The 20,008-nt window shown below is 44.0% G+C and overlaps 1 protein-coding gene across 3 annotated transcripts; it reads left to right on the plus strand.

The window, feature by feature from the left end:
- Window positions 1–313: 313 nt before the first annotated feature.
- LOC106582283 (protein HEG) lies at window positions 314–19,801 on the plus strand. 3 transcript variants are annotated; one of them, XM_014165196.2, is made up of 15 exons: window positions 318–868; window positions 7,004–7,318; window positions 7,865–8,713; window positions 8,882–9,997; window positions 10,193–10,309; window positions 12,005–12,142; window positions 13,415–13,518; window positions 14,140–14,195; window positions 14,405–14,565; window positions 15,313–15,447; window positions 16,133–16,175; window positions 16,281–16,318; window positions 16,501–16,588; window positions 16,788–16,965; window positions 17,807–19,801. In XM_014165196.2, the coding sequence occupies exons 1-15, from the start codon at window positions 538–540 to the stop codon at window positions 17,948–17,950; spliced, it is 3,813 nt and encodes a 1,270-aa protein (XP_014020671.2). In that variant the 5' UTR covers window positions 318–537; the 3' UTR covers window positions 17,951–19,801. The 3 variants fall into 3 exon arrangements, with proteins under 3 accessions (XP_014020670.2, XP_014020669.2, XP_014020671.2); XM_014165195.2 differs by having other exon boundaries at window positions 314–421; window positions 7,004–8,713; XM_014165194.2 differs by having other exon boundaries at window positions 316–868; window positions 7,004–8,713.
- Window positions 19,802–20,008: the final 207 nt, after the last annotated feature.

Raw genomic sequence — 20,008 nt, forward strand, 5'->3', positions numbered from 1 at the left:
GGTTGGGGATGTCCCCATTGCAAGCAACTGTAACAATTTGCAACTTTGTTCACTTGCAACAATGTAACATTTGTCGGGATATCAAGTCGACTTTTCATCTGAGAGGTCTGCACTCCACACTTGTGGACATGCATGTAAAGTTTACTATAGTATCTTACACTGAAGAAATCACTGCAAAATACCAGATTCAGAGATTCTTGATATTCTGAAGTCTAGTTGAGCGTAACAATAGCCCACATCCCGCGGAACCTCAGTCTACTAGGGCGGAATTGGGTGGAAACCACTATCGCTGATGTGTGTGGGAGGAGCTTGGCGCCTATGATGTGATAACAGACTTCTGTTTCCAGCACCACTGCACCGCTTTACGGTCTGCAAACGTATTAAAAGTCATCGGATGAACTGATGTTTAGGGTCTCCGAAGGTATTTAAAATTATACATTTTTGAAGAATATAGTTTCTGATGGTGGCTGTGGGCACTTCGCTGCTACTTGTTTGGAATATACGCCTACCCGCCGCCGTTTTCGGGTCGTTTTGATTATGGAAACGTGTTATTTGAGTCACGTAGTCCTAGCCCGTCTTTCTCTGGTGGTCCTCTTGGTCGTTCTGAGACCTCTCAATGCGTGGACTTACACCTCCAGCAGCAACGATATGGATAGGGCACTGGTAACGGGGGTATACTTTTCTCCCCGGGTTACTAACTCTGAAGAAATAACTGCCATAACTGCCTTACCAAAATACTTGTTTACTACTCCGGCAACTTCTACGGACTTTAGGGAGGTATCGTCACCATCATCTGGAACAGAACTGCACCACAGAGTCAGGCATTCCGATGAGAGTGAGACACGGGCGTTGAGTGAAGACAAATTAGGTAAGGTGCAGTATGGTACAGACATATGGAAGAGTGCACCCTTGGGCTTCGAAAATGGGACAAGAGTTCTACACACTGTCCTATCCCGTTATGTGGCAAGGGTCGCGCGCAGTGACAATATTTAAACCTCAGTCATGATTTGATCATTGTATGTAGATGCTATAACGGATGGTTTATTACAAGTTTATATGGTTCTTGGGTCCACTTGGACTAATTTAAAATAACGGCATTTAGGCTGATAACCCCAGAACAAAATAAGAAAAAAACATGGATACATTTCAAATATGGATACAATGATTGCGTAATTTGCTGACAGTCAGAAACCAACATTTAACTTACTAAATGAGTAGGTTATATAAGGCCCTATCTGTGGGCTATCAGAATTGTACTTGGAATTCCCCACCTGAACCTGGTGGTTTTTCCACACTGACACAAGCTTCTAACCATGTTTTCCCCCTCCTGTTTGATGGTTTTGGTGGGTTATTTTCTTGTAATCTCGTGCAGGCATCCCCTCAAAGAAAATCAACTGGTCTTGGACCCTGTCATTCACCTGTATACCTATGGACATTAGATGAAACCTTATCTAAGCCATAATAAGGTCTTCTGATGATAGTATAATTCATCACAGTGATCATTTGAGCCATTAAACTAAAATATCATAGGCAGCTGATAGCCTAAAGTAGATTAGAATTATACACCTTGTATTGAACAACTTCCAAGGTTCACCTTTCAAACCAATCAATGTATTTGTTGACTCATGTTTCAGGACTCTGCTAGAAATGTTGTCTACCTCTATAAATTCTAGGTATTGCCAGTGACTACATGTGGAGAAAGTGTTAACTCTTTCTGGGAATAATTGCCCAGAGTTCATTAGTTATTAAAGCTTCCTTGTAAGCGTACTACGGCCACTGCCAAGACGTCTGAACCTTTATGGCACAGGGGGCAGTGTGCTTGCCTATTAACTGCAGGGTTGCTGGTTCAAGTCCAGTTCTCGTTGTCCCTTCTCAATCACTACATCGGTGGCAACAGCTGGGATAACCACAATGTCTCTCAGGCCTTTACTGGAAGAATGCCTCAGTCTGCATTGGGGTTTGTGAGAGAGGTACATTTTCTGCTTTTCCAGAAGGTGAAGAGTGTCATCTCTCTGTATAGAAGTGTAACAGAGTGCATTATCTTCTGTGGCGAACAGGGCGCAAACCAGCAATCATCTGCACAACAACATGCACTAGGCCTACAGAACTGAAACCCAACCGTCTTAGCCAGCAGAGCAAGAGCCACTCCGTGAGTGACAGTTGGCTTTAGATCAGGGAAGGTGTGATGTCACAGATGTACTCCAGCCAACATGCTATGGGCAACTATCACATCCACTGTCAAGAGGTCTGAGTCTGGACCTTTATGGCTTGCCCTGCTTGCCCTGAAACCCTGGTCAAAAGTAGTGCACTATATAGCGACTACTTTTGACCAGGCCCTGGTCAAAAGTAATGCACCATATAGGGAATGGGACCAGGGAATAGGACCAGAGCCCGGTCAAAAGTTATGATGCATTTCCATACAGGATTTACCCCAGTGTTTTACCCAAAAGGCTCAGACTTTTCTGTTTCCATCTACGGGGGCCGGCACCTCTGTCTCACTGGGCCATGGCTCCAGCGGACCTGCTTTCACCTGGGGCCAAAGCAGGCCACTGATACTTTTCAGCCAGCATTTACATAACAATGACTAACTGTTAATTTTAACACCTTCTCACAAAGCATTTGTTTTGATTATGCGGAGGTTGTTGATTCTGCATGCATCAGTTCAGCTGGCTCCTCGACAAAACTCGGCTAGCCGAAACGAACGAGTGTGTTCGCATACTCCCTTAAAATACCTTCACTTGAAAAATTTGAAAAAAGCGGCAATAATACTGTTTGTCCCTTTTGAGACGTCGTAGTCAGTATACACTTCCTCAAAATAGTCAGAATTAATCTAAGATAACTCAAGAAATCTGTCATGAATTTTTGCCGAGATTTTAACTGCACAATGTTTGGTGCAGTATTACGCAATGAAAAAATGTGCCTGAAAACGAGTCATATCTCATTGAATGACAACAAAGACTTTATTGAAGAATCCCTACTGTTGACCAATTACCCACGAAGGGACATATACTTCGGCTCCGAACTTCGGCTTGCCTCCAGAAAAAAATGTGTCTGCACGAACAGCCGAAAAAACCCTCACCAAAGTCCAAAACGAACAAAAATGTCACAAAATGTCATCATAATATATGCACAAATTTTTCCGAACTGTTTCGGCTGGGAAGCATGTGGACGCCTTTACTGTCAGCCCAAGCTATGGAAACACAATTACACTAGAGTTTGTATTAACATAAAACACTGGCAACACACTGGTGTAGCGGTAAGTCTCCATGGAAATTCGGTATAAATGCACTATAAAGAGAATAGGGTGCCATTTGGGACAGAAGCCATTTTATCATCATCATGAACTAGGAGCCACAGAAGTCCCCAAAAAATAACTAAACACACAAAAGCTAACATCTTGGTCCTGCCAGCACCAATAGTGCTCCATTCCAGTCTGCTTTTGATTACAGTGTACTGAATGCAGGGCTAAGACAGCCAGTTAGGCCAGTGGACTCCATCCAGAGAGCTTTAGTTTAGAGGCAAATGGCCTAATTCTCTAAGAGTGCGTCACAAATGTAACCATATTCCCTATATATTGCACTACTTTTGACCAGGGCCCATACAGTGCCTTCAGAAAGTATTCACACCTCTTGACCTTTTCCACATTGTGTTGTGTTACAGCCTGAATTTGAAATTGATTAAATTTAGACATTTGTGTCACTGGCCTAGACACAATACCCCATAATGTCAAAGTGAAATTATGTTTTTAGAAATGTCTACAAATTAATTAAAATTAAAAGCTGAAATGTCTTGAGTCAATAAGTACTAACCCTAACCCTAACCCTTTGTTATGGTAAGCCTAAATAATTTCAGGAGTAGAAACTTGCTTAACAAGTCACATGATAAGTTGCATGAACACACTCGGTGTAAAATAATAGTATTTAACATGATTTTTGAATTAATACCTCATCTCTGTACCCCACACCTACAATTATCTGTAAGGTCCCTCAGCCGAGCAGTGAATTTCAAATGCAAATTCAACCACAAAGACCAGGTAGGTTTTCCAGATCCTCGGAAAGCAGGGCACCTATTGGTAGATGGGTAAACATTTAAAAAGCAGACATCTAATATCCCTTTGAGCATGGTGAAGTTATTCATTACACTTTGGGTGGTGTATCAGTACACCCAGTCTCTACAAAAATACAGGCGTCCTTCCTAACTCAGTTGCCAGAGAGGAAGGAAACCGCTCAGGGATTTCACCATGAGGCCAATGATGACTTTAAAACAGTTACAGAGTTTAATGGATGTGATAGGAGAAATCTGAGGATGGATCAACAACATTGTAGTTACTCCACAAAATTAAAGTCATTGACAGAGTGAAAAGAATGAAGCCTCTACAGAATAAAAATATTCCAAAACATGCATCCTTTTTGCAACAAGGCACTAAAGTAATACCGCAACATAAATGTTTCAAAGCAATTCACTTTTTGTCCTGAATACAAAGTGTTATGTTTGGGGCAAGTCCAATACAACACATTAATGAGTACTACTTTCCATATTTTCAAGCATAGTGGTGGCTTCATGATGTTATGGGTATGCTTGTAATCATTAGGGACTGGGGAGTTTTTCAGGATAAAAAATAAACTGAAAGGCAAAATCGTAGATTTCCACCAGACACTAGGAGATTAATGCACCTTTCAGCAGGACAATAACCTAAAACACAAGGCCAAATCTACACTGGAGTTGCTTACCAAGAAGACAGTGAATGTTCCTGAGTGGCCAAGTTATAGTTTTTACTTAAATCTGCTTGAAAATCTATGGCAAGACCTGAAAATGTTTGTCTAGCAATGATCAACAACCAATTTGCCAGAGCTTGAAGAATTTTTTAAATAATATTTATTTAACCTTTATTTTATGGGCAAATATTATACAATCCAGGTGTGCAAAGGTCTTAGAGACTTACCCAGAAAGACTCACAGCTGTTATTGCTGCCGAAGGTGATTCTAACATGTATTGACTCAGGGGTGTGAATTGTTTATTTCTAAAAACATGTTTTAATTTTGTCATTATGGGGTATTGTGTGTAGATGTGTGATAAAATATATTTAATGAGTTTTGAATTCAGGCTTTATGTAAAACAACAAAATGTGTAATAAGTCCAGGGCTATGAATACTTTCTGATGGCACTGTACGTCTCTGGTCAAAAATAGTGCACTATATAGGGAATACGGTGCCATTTGGGATGCATCTTAGGTCTCTCGCTCTGTGGAATGACTGTACCGTTGCTGTACTCTTCTTCCCGCTATCTGCATACTGTCTGACAGTCTGACTGTTTGAGTGTGTCATTGCTATGTGTTACATTCAGGATGTTATCTAGCACAGACAGCGCTCTTCCTTGGCAGTGGCAGTAGGTTATTGTTCCAAAGCTCCCCAGCAGCAGTGTTGAGTTAGTGGAGAAGTGCCAGGCTGACAGACAGGCAGACAAACAGGCAGGCTGCCACAGAGTAGAGGGGTGGAGATTTCAGGCCCCAGACCATCTATAAACCCAGCTTTAGGCCTAGGTGGAGTTTGTAGGCCCTAGTAGTAGTGGTGATACGGACAGGAACACACCACACCCGGGGTGTCTGTTTTGTTCTCATACCATGAAATAGCCTACATGTGTCATCTGCACATGTTGGCCAAGAACTGCCCTATCTTAGTAGTAGGAGGCCTAGAACTGCCATATCTTAGTAGTATGAGGCCTAGAACTGCCATATTTTAGTAGTATGAGGCCTATAACTGCCATATTTTAGTAATAGGAGGCCTAGAACTGCCATATCTTAGTCGTAGGAGGCCTAGAACTGCCATATTTTAGCAATAGGAGGCCTAGAACTGCCATATCTTAGTAGTAGGAGGCCTAGTCATGTATCTTTACAAACGGAAACTTAAAGCAATGAACATACCAATTCATTTTTAGATTTAAATGAGATTTGTATACTTTTTAGCCAGTAGTTCTGAAAGTAGCGCCCACAAGGCAAATGGTCCCCAAAAACTGCGTACTACGTCACAAATGTGTATATATGTGACTGACCGGCTTGATTCGGTCTTATGTAGCAAAATTTGAAATTGTGTTTTTTACATTGGATAAAAGTAGAGACTCAGAGCTAGAAAATGGCCCTTGAATGTTTTTGGAAACCTACTGGAGAGCTCTTCTTCGTCTACACCCATTCAGCATCGTTTTAAGCCTCTTAAGCCTTAGCCCTGCCCATCTCTTTAAGGATTCACGATGTGAGGCCATGTACTAAACAACCAAAGATTTCAAGACTAAAGGCTGGTTTATACTACAAGTGTATTAATTAATTCAATCTGGAGTCTCAAATTGCTAGAGGGCTGTCCACATAGGGGTAAATGTAGGCAAGATGGCGACGCAAAGCTTCCAAAAAACGGTCACTTTCAAACTAGGGATTTCGTGGCTAATTGAGGTAAGACAGTAATTCTGCTCATAGATTATGCATGTATGAACTACACATTGACACATCCATCCCAAAGCGGGAGGTTTAAAAAATACTAGCGGAGCATGTCTTTAACTGACTGTTTTCAAAATGCCCCAAAAAACTGTGAGCCAGAGAGCAAACTCTGCTTCAATATGAACCCAACCAACGTCTGCAGTGTGACAGTATTATAACATCTATGGCTTCTGCTATGTCAGCTTAAGGAAGGAAATGGCAAAGTCCCAAAGGCCAGAGTCACCTCCATATTTAGGGCCCAGGCTTTTGTTAGGGTAGACAGGCCTGGCTGCCAATTGTTCTCCACCCAAAATCAGAACAGCCGCAGGCAGCAACTCCTGACATCTTCCCTTTTAGCGTTTGAAGCAAGATACAACCTCTCTGGGGCCATCTGGTGGTCCAGACATTTAAGGTTTTGTTTTGGGTGTCTTTCTTCCCAACTTTATATGTAGGCCTATGTTTCACATAGCTTTCCTTGAATACAGAAAACACATACCTGTCATCCTTTTTTAATTGTATTTATATATTTATTCTTCAAAGCCACTGAACAAAACACACGTCTCTCCTCGGGCTCAACCAGTTGGACATCAGAAGGAACCCTTGGTTTGTCGATGGAGCAGAGGAGCTCTACCATTGTAGTGTCTACAGAGGCTACCACACAGTGGGAGGACAAGACCAGACTAACAACAGACCACCTACCAGAGGCCTACTCTGGGCTCCCAGCACAACTCAGGGCTTTGACTGAAACAAAACGCTCAGTAGAACTTAAGTCTGTGTCTGTTACTGAAGCCAGGCCGCCTCAGGAGAGCCCTGATACTGACAGCAGTCTCAGAGGGGACCAGTCCACAAACCGAGGTACTGTGGATCTCAGAGAGGACCAATCCACAACCCAAGGCACCGTGGGTCTCAGCGAGGACCAGTCCACAAACCAAGGCATTGAGGGCCTCAGAGAGGACCAGTCCACAAACCGAGGTACTGTGGGTCTCAGAGAGGACCAGGTCACAAACCGGGGCACCTTGGGTCTCAGCGAGGACCAGTCCAATATCCGAGGCACCATGGGTCTCAGCGAGGACCAGTCCACAAACCAAGGCACTGAGGGCCTCAGAGAGGACCAGTCCACAAACCGAAGTACTGTGGGTCTCAGAGGGGACCAGTCCACAAACCGGGGAACCTTGGGTCTCAGCGAGGACCAGTCCAATATCCGAGGCACCATGGGTCTCAGTGAGGACCAGTCCACAAACCAAGGCACTGAGGGCCTCAGAGAGGACCAGTCCACAAACCAAGGTACTGTGGGTCTCAGAGAGGACCAGTCCACAAACCGAGGCACCGTGGGTCTCAGCGAGGACCAGCCCACAACCCGAGGCACCATGGGTCTCAGAGAGGACCAGTCCAAAAACCGAGGTACTGTGGATCTCAGAGAGGACCAATCCACAACCCAAGGCACCGTGGGTCTCAGTGAGGACCAGTCCACAAACCAAGGCACTGTGGGCCTCAGAGAGGGCCAGTCCACAAACCGAGGCACCATGGGTCTCAGTGAGGACCAGTCCACAATCCGAGGCACCATGGGTCTCAGAGAGGACCAGTCCACAAACCGAGGTACTGTGGATCTCAGAGAGGACCAATCCACAACCCAAGGCACCGTGGGTCTCAGTGAGGACCAGTCCACAAACCAAGGCACTGTGGGCCTCAGAGAGGGCCAGTCCACAAACCGAGGCACCATGGGTCTCAGTGAGGACCAGTCCACAATCCGAGGCACCATGGGTCTCAGAGAGGACCAGTCCACAAACCGAGGTACTGTGGATCTCAGAGAGGACCAGTCCACAAACCAAGGCACCGTGGGTCTCAGCGAGGACCAGTCCACAATTCGAGGCACCATGGGTCTCAGAGAGGACCAGTCCACAAACCAAGGCACCATGGGTCTCGGCCAAGGACAGTCAACAGATACTCTCAGGAAGGACCAGTGGACCGACCTAGGGACCATGGCTCTCCCCATCCCTGTCCACACCGACCGCACCTACATCTCCTCCACTATGAGTCGAGCGGGAGAGAGGACCTTACTGTCTGTGAGCTCCAACAGCACCTCCATGTACCCTGAGGACTCCACCTGGGGCCTCCCGACCGGCCGCACCGGTGCCGGGGCTGGGGATGTCACCGACAGGATACCCTCCACCGGACCTGACCATGGGCATGACGCTACGTCTGGGTTTGACTCTCACCCCCACCCCCACTCCAACACCAACTCTTCACAAGGTAAACAACCTTCTGAAATTCCCTCTTTGTGTATATGTATGTACAGTATGTATATGTCTACCGGGGAGAATGGGATATGCAAAATACACATTTCCAGTTCTCATGTTGTAAATGGACAAAACGTAATCTTCTTCTCCCTCTTCCTCTTCTTCTACTTATTCTAAACAGAGTGGCCTGGTGGTTTTTCCTCCAGAGGGACCAACCCGCTGACTGGACCCCCCAATGTGACCCAACAGCAGGACCTCACCTCTCTGGTTTCGGAGGGAACCCCCTACTCCACCCCCCCTCTCAGTGTGGCTGATAACCACAGCAGACGGGACACAGACACAACAGACTCCAGTCAGCCCTCCAGAGGCAGGACGTCCCAGACAGAAGATGGGGTCCCTGATTCTTCACAGCCCCCCATCATGTTTTCAGAAGGACCCAGCCATCCCAGCACCAACACCTCTCAGGGAGGAGATAGAGATACTCCCTCCATCATGGTCACCGGGTCTGGGACTTCCACGGAGTCCTCCACAGGTCCCCTCAGCACCCAGGGGGGCCAGGGTGAGACAGAAGGAGTCACATCGCTCCACACAGAGGACACCCCTACCATCGTAGGTCTGGCTCTAACTACTGCTCACCCGACGCTACGAGAAAGTGCCACCGCCCTGGACGACTCCCTGTCCCGGTTCATCTCAAGCCAGCCTCCCTTTGTCCCCAAGACAGAGCAGCCATCGCCGGCGGTGACCACAGAGGTCCTGATGTCCACCACATCCGCTACTGTTACGATGACGTCACAGGTCACTGAGGAGGAGACCTATAGATTTACTACGGCAACCAGCACCACACTGACACCCCCTCTGGCTACGACAAGGATGGTTCAGCTTAGCATCACCACCTCCGTCGAAGCCCAGACTCAACCCACCACCATCCCTACCACCATTACCACTGAGACCACTCTGGGTCTCCAGACCTCGGCTTCAACCCCCCAGCGCCCAGCTACCCTTCAGACCCAGACCCAGGAGCCCTCAACAGGGGTGAGCCTCACCGACGTCACCAGCTCCACCGATGTAACCACCTTGCACCTGGAGACCAGCACGGCCACACCGGGGAACACCACGCCCCACAGCGGCCAGGCCATCCCCACCACCACTACTACAGCCTCCTCTTCCTACAGCCACAGCACCACCACCAGGAGCACAGTGGAACTGCACACTACAGGGAAACACGCTGACTGGGGGACCACTGAGGTAGAAGTGACTACAGCTCCAATGGACATCAGTTCTACACCCCAGACACCAGGTTTGTCAACAGTCTATCTTTAAAAGCTTTTATTCTGATAAAGTTAGTTTTTCCCTGAATTTAGCTGGGAACGTGGAATTAAGATGTGTGTATTCCCAAATCCTAATGACTGTTGTTTGGAACAATGAAGAAGATCTATGAACTGCATTGATATGAGATGCAGTACATCAGTCTGAATCCATCTCTCTTCATTAGGTAGTGCCTGTGAGCCCAACCCCTGTCTGAATGGAGGTGGGTGTGGAGGGACCTATGGAGGGAGGGAATTCACCTGTTACTGTCTGTCAGCATGGACAGGACCTACCTGCAATGAGGGTGAGTTCAACCTACCATTCCCAGCCTTCTAGGCAGAGTTCACCTGTCCAGTGTTTGTGTTCTTTCGCCCATCTTAATCTTCTCCTTTTATTGGCCAGTCTGAGATATGGCTTTTTCTTTGCAACTCTGCCTAGAAGGCCAGCATCCCGGAGTCCCCTCTTCACTGTTGACGTTGAGACTGGTGTTTTGCGGGTGCTATTTCATGAAGCTGCCAGTTGAGGACTTGTGAGGCGTCTGTTTCTCAAATTAGACACTCTAATGTACTTGTCCTCTTGCTCAGTTGTGCACCGGAGCCTCCCACCCCTCTTTCTATTCCGGTTAGAGCCAGTTTGCGCTGTTCTGTGAAGGGAGTAGTACACAGCGTGGTACGTCATCTTCAGTTTCTTGGCAATTTCTCGCATGGAATAGCCTTCATTTCTCAGAATAAGAATAGACTGATGAGTTTCAGAAGAAAGGTCTTTGTTTCTGGCTATTTTGAGCATGTAATCGAACCAACAAATGCTGATGCTCCAGATACTAAACTAGTCTAAAGAAGGACAGTTTTATTGCTTCTTTAATCAGAACAACAGTTTTCAGCTGTGCTAACATAATTGCAAAAGGGTTTTCTAATGATCAATTAGCCTTTTAAAATGATAAACTTGGATTAGCTAACACAATGTGCCATTGGAACACAGGAGTGATGGTTGCTGATAATGGGCCTCTGTATACCTATGTAGATATTCCATTAAAAATCTGCCGTTTCCAGCTACAATAGTAATTTACAACATTAACAATGTCTACATTGTATTTCTGATTAAATTTATGTTATTTTCATCGACAACAATGTGCTTTTCTTTCAAAAACAAGGACATTTCTAATTGACCCCAAACTTTTGAACAGTAGTGTATATATATATATATATATTACTACTGTAATATATTTATTTATTTATTTATTTATTTATTTATTTAACTGGGCAAGTCAGTTAAGACCAGATTATTATTTACAATGACGGCCTACCAAAAGGCAAAAGGCCTCCTGCGGGGACGGGGGCTGGGGTTAAAAATATAAAATACAATTTAAATATAGGCCAAAACACACATCACGACAAGAGAGACACCACAACACTACACAAAGAGAGACCTAAGACAACAACATAGCATGGCAGCAACACATGAAAACACAGCATGGTAGCAACACAACATGACAACAGCATGGTAGCAACACAACATGGCAGCAGCAGAACATGGTAGCAGCACAAAATATGGTACAAACATTATTGGGCACAGACAACAGCACAAAGGGCAAGAAGGTAGAGACAACAATACATCACGCAAAGCAGCCACAACTGTCATTAAGAGTGTCCATGATTGAGTCTAGGCGACCCTAGCAACCTGGCCGAGTAACAGAACAACCTCTTTTACAACCCATAGGGAGATGGATGCCTATTGCAGCAGCTATAGAGCCCAAGGCTCTTGGCCCAGGACCAGAGAGAGTTTTAGTGAGGGTTTAATGATTCAAGTTTTGTGCAGTTTTGTGTACCTGATATCTGTCCTCTGTCAGCTGTCCTCTGTCCCTGTCCTCTGTCTATGTATCTGCGTTGCTTTGTTTGTCCAGATGTGAAAATGTCTTTATATTGCTGATTGTATTCACTATAGTCATCTTGTCCTCTATGTTCACACTGCCCTCTCTGTCCTCTGTCTCTGCTGTGTCCAGATGTGGATGAGTGTGAGAGTGGCCCCAGCCCCTCGGGCCCGTGTCCCAGTGACTCTATGTGTGTTAACACCAGGGGCTCCTTCAGCTGCGAGTGTCCTCTGGGCCTTGACATTGAGAACGGACGAGACTGCACGCGAGGTACGGCTTAACAAACAGTACATACAGCCTTTGTTTACAGTCTCATATGACGATAAAAATATAAACAATATTTAGCTCTTTATTTTTTGGGTGATGTTAAAGTAAGACAGTTGCACTACTAATCATACAACTAAACATACATGCTTTATTTACAAGTCTCATATCACATGACAATATAAACAATACGTAGGGCCTTGTTTAGGTTATCTTAGATCAAATCAAATCAAATTTTATTGGCCACATACACATATTTAGCAGATGTTATTGTGGGTGTAGCGAAATGCATGTGCTCCTAGCTCCAACAGTGCAGTAGTATTTAACAATTCATAACAATACACACACATGTAAAAGAATGGAATTAAGAAATATATAAATATTAGATCGAGCAATGTCGGAGTGGCATTGACTAAAATACAGTTGAATAGAATACAGTATATACATATGAGATGAATAAAGCACTATGTAAACATTATTTCAACATTATTAAAGTGACTAGTGTTCCATTATTAAAGTGGCCAGTGATTCCAAGTCTATGTATATAGGGCAGCAGCCTCGAAGGTGCAGAGTTGCGTAACCGGGTGGAAACCGGCTAGTGATGGCTATTTAACAGTCTGATGGCCTTGAGATAGAAGCTGTTTTTCAGTCTGTCGGTCCCAGCTTTGATGCGCCTGTACAGACCTGGCCTTCTGGATGATAGCGAGGTGAACAGGCCGTGGCTCGTGTGGTTGATCAGGTTATGTTATCGGTTATGTCAGCGATCATCAACTAGATTCTAGATTTTTTTTCGTAACAAGATGATTGGGGGTGCGGAACATAATTACAAATAATTTGTAGACTGCAAATTGACTGCAAGAAGCCCAAACAGATATAATGTTTGACTAAAACATAATTTCCAACCTTGCTTACATTTGTATACGATCATGTTTCTCTCTATTATGCGTGGGAATACTTTGGAACAGATTTCTTACATTAAAATCACTTGGAGTTGATTTCCTGTCCAACAATGAAAATGATAAATAATATTTTTTTTGCTCTGGAATCTTGGAGGGGGCTAATTAAACCACCCGCAGGCCAAATTCGATGCAGGGGTTGCCAGTTGGGGGACCCTGGGTTATGTTATTAGGTAATGATAAGATAAGACACTACTAATCTGATTGATGTATTCATTGTCAATAAAGGGTTAGCTATATTTCATTAGTTGAAAGAAATGACTGTAAACTTTAGAGACAGTCTTGAACCTTAGTTAACCACAGTGTCTGTTTACCTCTACAGCAAAAACTTTCTTAGGGACGTTCAGTGTCAACAACTCTTACTATGACCCACTGCTCTCCAGGAGCGCCACACTGCATGAGATCCAGAGAGAGATCAACCAGCTGGTAAGGACAGGGACAGGCTGGGAAGTAGAGTTGCAGAAGGAGGGAATATTCCCTGTATACATCCCTGAATATTCCCTGCATACATTCCTGAATATTCCATGAATACATCCCTGAATATTCCATGATTACATCCCAGAATATTCCCTGTATACATCCCAGAATATTCCCTGTATACATCCCTGAATATTCCCTGTATACATCCCTGAATTTTCCCTGTTTGCATCCTGGAACATTCCCAGTATATATCCCAGAATATTCCATGAATACGTCCCAGAATATTCCCTGTATACATCCCAGAATATTCCCTGTATACATCCCAGAATATTCCCTGTATACAACCCTGAATATTCCCTGTAACCAGTAATTTTGGAATCTCTCAAGAATGTTGGTATGTTTGGTAGATTACCGGGAGTTTTGCAACCCTAGTGTGGCGAGAGGAATGACTATCACTGACATTGTTCATTGTATATTTGTTGTAGTGATGCAGCAAACCTGTTCAATCAATGTGATAGATGTATTAGGAATGTAAGGAAGATATAGTGAATGTGTTATAAATAATTAAACGTGATCATGCCCAACTAATAATATTTAGCCCTCTTTTTTCACTCTTTTTTTTCACAGCTCAATGCCTCACTATCAATTCTGCGTGGTTACCGGCGCTCTACATTGAGTAAAAAGTGAGTTTCTTCTTCCCCCATAAATGTGTCTTTGCACAACATGCATGACAACATTGCATGTAAAGTGTAATAAAAAACCAAGCAATGCCAAGACACTCTTAATACATTTAAAAGGACTTTATTGTAATGGATGTCCAATAGAACAACAACTTTACAACTCTTGACGCTTTTCGGGTTTTAAATCATGTTTGCTGTGATGTGTGTTCCAGAGGGGAAGACGGAGTTCATATCTCTGCTGTCAACATGTTCTCCCTCTCTGCTGACGTGACCAGCTCTGAGGTCTACGACAGCATACAGATGTCTCTGAACAACTGTAACAGCACTGCTGGACACTGCAGAGTGGTGGTCACTCACCAGCTCTCCTATCAAAGTACAGCACTCTCTACATCCCTCTGTCTTGTGCTCTAATTTTTTTTTTTTGTCATTTAGTAGACGCTTTTATCCAGAGCAACTTACAGAAGCAATTGGAGTTAAGTGCCTTGCTCAAGGGCACATCAGTATATTTTTTTATCTAGTCGACTCGGGGATTTGAACCAGCGACCTTTCGGTTAATTACCCAGCACTCTTAACCACTAGGCTACCTGCTGCCCCTCTCATCTTCCTCCATTCATCATCCTCAGTCCTCTTCCCTCGTCTTCATGACCAATCCTCTCCTCTTTACTCTAACCCTAACTCTTACCCTGAATGACTATAACAGCACCGCTGGTCACAGCAGAGTGGTGGTCAATCACCAGCTCTCCTATCACGGTAACAGCACTCTCTACCTCCATCTTCCTCTCTCAACTTCCTCCATCCTTCGTCTTCCCCTCTTTCACCCTCAGCTTCATGACCCATCCTCACCTCTTTCCCCTAACCCCAGTCTTAAAGGATTAGTTCATCCTAATTTCAAAATTACATATTTGTTTTGTTACCTTGTAAGCAACCTGTGGGGACAAAGGCAGAATTCAATCCATGCATTGGGTTTGTGTATGCCGTCACTGCCACCATCTGCTAACTTTAGCATTTTCTAGCCCAAAAAACGATGTAAATCAATGTATGACATTAGCATGTTTTACATTTCATACCTGACCCTGCTACAACCATCCTAATCTACCCCTCTCCTATCTCTGCCCCTCAGTTGAGAGTCTGTGTCTGGCCCAGAACACCCAGTGTCACCTAGAGCGTTCCTTCTGTGCCGACTCCAATGGGACAGCCTACTGCCAGTGTCAACCAGGGTACTTCAAACTCAACCCTGAGGACCAGTCCTGCCTAGGTGAGGCCTGAAACGAGAACAAGGTGGAGGGTAGTCCTCCATCTTGCATAGCTGAGGCCTAAAATGGGGATAAGTTGGAGGGTAGTCCTCCATCTCGCCTAGGTGAGGCCTGAAATGAGGATAAGGTGGAGGGTAGTCCTCCATTTTGCCTAGGTGTGACCTGGAAGGTGGATAAATTGGAGGGTAGTCCTCCATCTTGCCTAGGTGAGGCCTGGAAAGGGGATAAGTTGGAGGGTAGTCCTCCATCTTGCCTAGATGAGGCCTGAAACGAGGATAAGGTGGAGGGTAGTCCTCCATCTTGCCTAGGTGTGACCTGAAACAGGGATAAGGTGGAGGGTAGTCCTCCATCTTGCCTAGGTGAGCCTGAAACGAGGATAAGGTGGAGGGTAGTCCCTCATCTTGCCTAGGTGTGACCTGGAAGGGTGGAGCAAGCAGACGTTAAAGTATACCATAGCAAAACGTTTTGCAATGCAAAACAAAAAACACGTTGTCCCTGCGGGGTTTCAGTGCGTTTTCTTCCTTTTGGTGCCTCGTGAATATGACCCAGCCTTGGTCAAACATATCTTATGTCAAATTCACTTTATTTATTTTTATTTCATTTTAGCAGGCAGCTTTTTGAAAAGAAAATGTATTATAAAACAAAAATGTTGTTGCTTTGAAATGATTGTAAAATTACATCTTTCAGAATGTGGTGATGGTCTGAAACGGGTCAATGGAACCTGTGTCAAGTAAGCAACGACAACTCTAATCATCTACTTAATCCACTGGACCATTCCATTAATACATGTTATTCATGTTTTTTAGTCTTATATTTGGTTGTTTATATCTTTCAGGTGCACATTTGGATTTGGAGGATTCAACTGTGGAAATTGTAAGTAGGAGACTATAATGACTTAAATGATAATTTAAAAAGTATGAGAAAAAGATATAATGGAGAATCAAGACAACATTTTAATCACTTAACTCCTTAGTTGTTGTCATGGTTATTCTTTCTGCACTCACAATCACAACGTAGACCTCCAGTTTAATCATAACATTTTGTCTTTCTTCTAGTCTACAAGCTGATAGCTGTGGTGGTATCTCCAGTAGGAGGTGCCCTACTCCTTGTTCTCATCATCGCTCTCATTGTCACCTGCTGCAAGTAAGATTCCATGATACTATTGCTGTAGTTACAACCATGTAATAACACAGTAGTAAGAAGACTACCCCTAATTCCTTATTCTCAGTCCATGTTGTGCCATATTAGAAAAACTTAATTGACCACACAATTTGTAATAACTGTTATAAGTGTTTATAAAATAATTCAGTGAACGTATAATATTTTGTGTGTCTCTTTACAGGAAAGACAAGAATGACATCAACAAGATCATTTTCAAAAGTGGCGATTTTCAGATGTCGCCGTACGCAGAGTTCCCGAAGAGTAACCGTGTTTCTATGGAGTGGGGGAGAGAGGCCATCGAGATGCAGGAGAACGGTAGCACCAAGAACCTGCTACAAATGACAGACATCTACTATTCTGTATGTATAGACACTACTACTCTGTACATATAGATTCTACTACTCTGTACATATAGATTCTACTACTCTGTACATATAGAAACTACTACTCTGTACATATAGAATCTACTACTCTGTACGTATAGAAACTACTACTCTGTACGTATAGAAACTACTACTCTGTACATATAGATTCTACTACTCTGTACATATAGAATCTACTACTCTGTACGTATAGAAACTACTACTCTGTACGTATAGAAACTACTACTCTGTACATATAGATTCTACTACTCTGTACATATAGAAACTACTACTCTGTACATATAGAATCTACTACTCTGTACGTATAGAATCTACTACTCTGTACGTATAGAAACTACTACTCTGTACATATAGAAACTACTACACTGTACGTATAGAAACTACTACTCTGTACATATACAAACTACTACACTGTACGTATAGAAACTACTACTCTGTACATATACAAACTATTACTCTGTACATATAGAAGTTACTACTCTGTACATATACAAACTACTACTCTGTACATATACAAACTACTACTCTGTACATATACAAACTACTACTCTGTACATACAGTATACGTCTATGTACTCTATGTATAAACATCTATTCTCTATAAGCACAGACATCTAGCGGTACATAAAGAAACACAACACAATGTTAGCAAGACATAAACATAGCATTTCTCTAGAAGACAATAGACAAACCAATTAGACAGAAGGGCTACTACGTTTGTTATTTTTGGTCAACCATAGCAGGTAAGGATTAGCATACACCGCTCTCTTTCTCATCTCCCCCCGTTGATACTGACCACCCCATCCCTGTGTTGCAGCCTGCGTTACGTAACTCTGACCTAGAGCGTAACGGCCTCTACCCGTTCTCTGGCCTGCCAAGCTCCCGTCACTCCTGTATCTATCCCGCCCAATGGAACCCTTCGTTCATTAACGATGACTCACGACGTCGGGACTACTTCTGACACCCAGCTACCCCGCCTCTGGTCCTGCCTAGCCAGCCAACTCCACCTCTGGCCCTGCCTAGCAAGCCAACTCTGCCTCTGGCCCTGCCTAGCCTGCCAACTCCACCTCTGGCCCTGCCTAGCCAGCCAACTCCGCCTCTGGCCCTGCCTAGCCAGCAAACTCCACCTCTGGCCCTGCCTAGCCAGCCAACTCCGCCTCTGGCCCTGCCTAGCCAGCCAACTCCACCTCTGGCCCTGCCTAGCCAGCCAACTCCGCCTCTGGCCCTGCCTAGCCAGCCAACTCCACCTCTGGCCCTGCCTAGCCAGCCAACTCCACCACTGCCATAAGCCTAATTTACACACCTTCTACTTCACTTCAACGTCCACACAAGGTCCGCATCTGCGCACCTCCTTGGCAAAGTGTCCTGCGGATGCAGAGATTTGTCCGAACGGACAGGAGTGGACATTCGATTTTGCATAATTTCGTTTGAGTGGACCAAGCGGACAGCTCAGAAGTGGAAGGTGTAAATTAGGCTTTAGCCTGGTCCCAGATCTGATTCTGCTCTTGCGTACTCCATTGCTGTCCTTGTCAAGCCGAACATGGCAATGAGTGATAAGGAGTTGTCATGGTAGCATAAACACACGGGCGCGCAGGCTACCGCTGCCTGGTCTCCAGCCAACCACATCCATGATTAAGTGCACCAAAAACACTTCACACTGATTTGATCAGTGCAAATTTGATCATATGATTTGATCGTATGTCAAAAGCAATAATAAAAGCAATCCATAAATTATAAAAGTTACGGTGTATACCATGTATTCATAATGTGTGGATGCATGTCTGTTTGTTCTGCAAAGTGTGTGTGTGTGTGTGTGTGTGTGTGTGTGTGTGTGTGTGTGTGTGTGTGTGTGTGTGTGTGTGTGTGTGTGTATAAGTGTGTATAAGTGTGTATAAGTGTGTGTGTATAAGTGTGTGTGTGTATAAGTGTGTGTGTACTGAAAAAGCAGGTTGAAAAGAGAATGCTGCAAAAACTTGTTTTGTGTGTGTCAAGTATTGTTACATTGTGTAAAGATATTTAACGGCATGTCAGATGGAAAATCAATGTACTGTATTTATCAGATGAAGAATAGATGCACCAAAGTGGTTTCCTATGACACATTGAATGATGGTCAAGCTGCCGTCTGTCGATCGGAACAGTACAACAGTTTTTGTAATTTATTGAATGTATTTCAACAGTTAAAAATGTATGAAGACATTTTCAACATGTTGCATTGTCAGAGGGACTCATACCCCACCCTGTTCTGTAGGGACAAACATCTGAAGTTTGGAACACATAAGGCTGTGTGTGCATGTGTGTGAGTGGACGCGTGTGTGTGAGTGGACGCGTGTATGGATGTGTGGATGTGTTTAACTATACTTGTGGGGACCCACATTTGACTAACTGGGGACATTTTGTTGGTCCCCACAAGGTCAAATGCTATTTCAAGGGGGTTTAGGGTTAAGGTTAGAATTAGGTTTAGGGTTAGGATTAGGAGCTAAGTGTTAGGTTTAATGATTTTCAGGTTAGGGTTAAGATTAGGGTACGGGTTAGGGTTAGGGAGAATAGGATTTTGAATGGGACTGAATTGTGTGTCCCCACATGGTTTGTTGTACAAGACTGTGTGTATGTGTGTGAATCTTGGATTAATTCAGTTCAATAAACATGCTAAGTGTCAACTCTCATTTATGGTTTGCATAGAGATGTACTATATTTGTAGATAGAGTACCCTTTTATATCTTTGTTGTCTTCCTTCTAATATGAATGGTCTATTACCTCTGGCGTTTTAGTCAGATATGCATATTTAATAAATAAAAGAACATTCTGTACAATTGCCTGTCTGTTGACTCTTTAAATGTGATCATTGGGGGAAGTTATGCTTGCATGATCACACTCAAGCTCAGGGCCCATATTTATAAAGCATCTGAGAGTAGGAGTGCTGATCTAGGATCAGTTCTGCCTTTTAGATTATAATGAATACAATTATATGGTCAGGGGGGACCTGACCCTAGATAAGCAATCCTATTCTGAGTCGGTTTAT

This window comes from Salmo salar, chromosome ssa21 (genome assembly GCF_905237065.1).
Source record: "Salmo salar chromosome ssa21, Ssal_v3.1, whole genome shotgun sequence".
Taxonomy (NCBI): Eukaryota; Metazoa; Chordata; class Actinopteri; order Salmoniformes; family Salmonidae; genus Salmo; species Salmo salar.

What these genes read in the sequence shown, in the direction of transcription:
- LOC106582283 (XM_014165194.2), top strand. Translation starts at nt 538, where the DNA reads ATGGAAACGTGTTATTTGAGTCACGTAGTCCTAGCCCGTCTTTCTCTG. An exon ending in TGAGGACCAGTCCTGCCTAG is followed by an intron (nt 15,448 to 16,132) that starts GTGAGGCCTGAA and finishes TACATCTTTCAG; the next exon opens with AATGTGGTGATGGTCTGAAA. An exon ending in GTCAATGGAACCTGTGTCAA is followed by an intron (nt 16,176 to 16,280) that starts GTAAGCAACGAC and finishes TATATCTTTCAG; the next exon opens with GTGCACATTTGGATTTGGAG.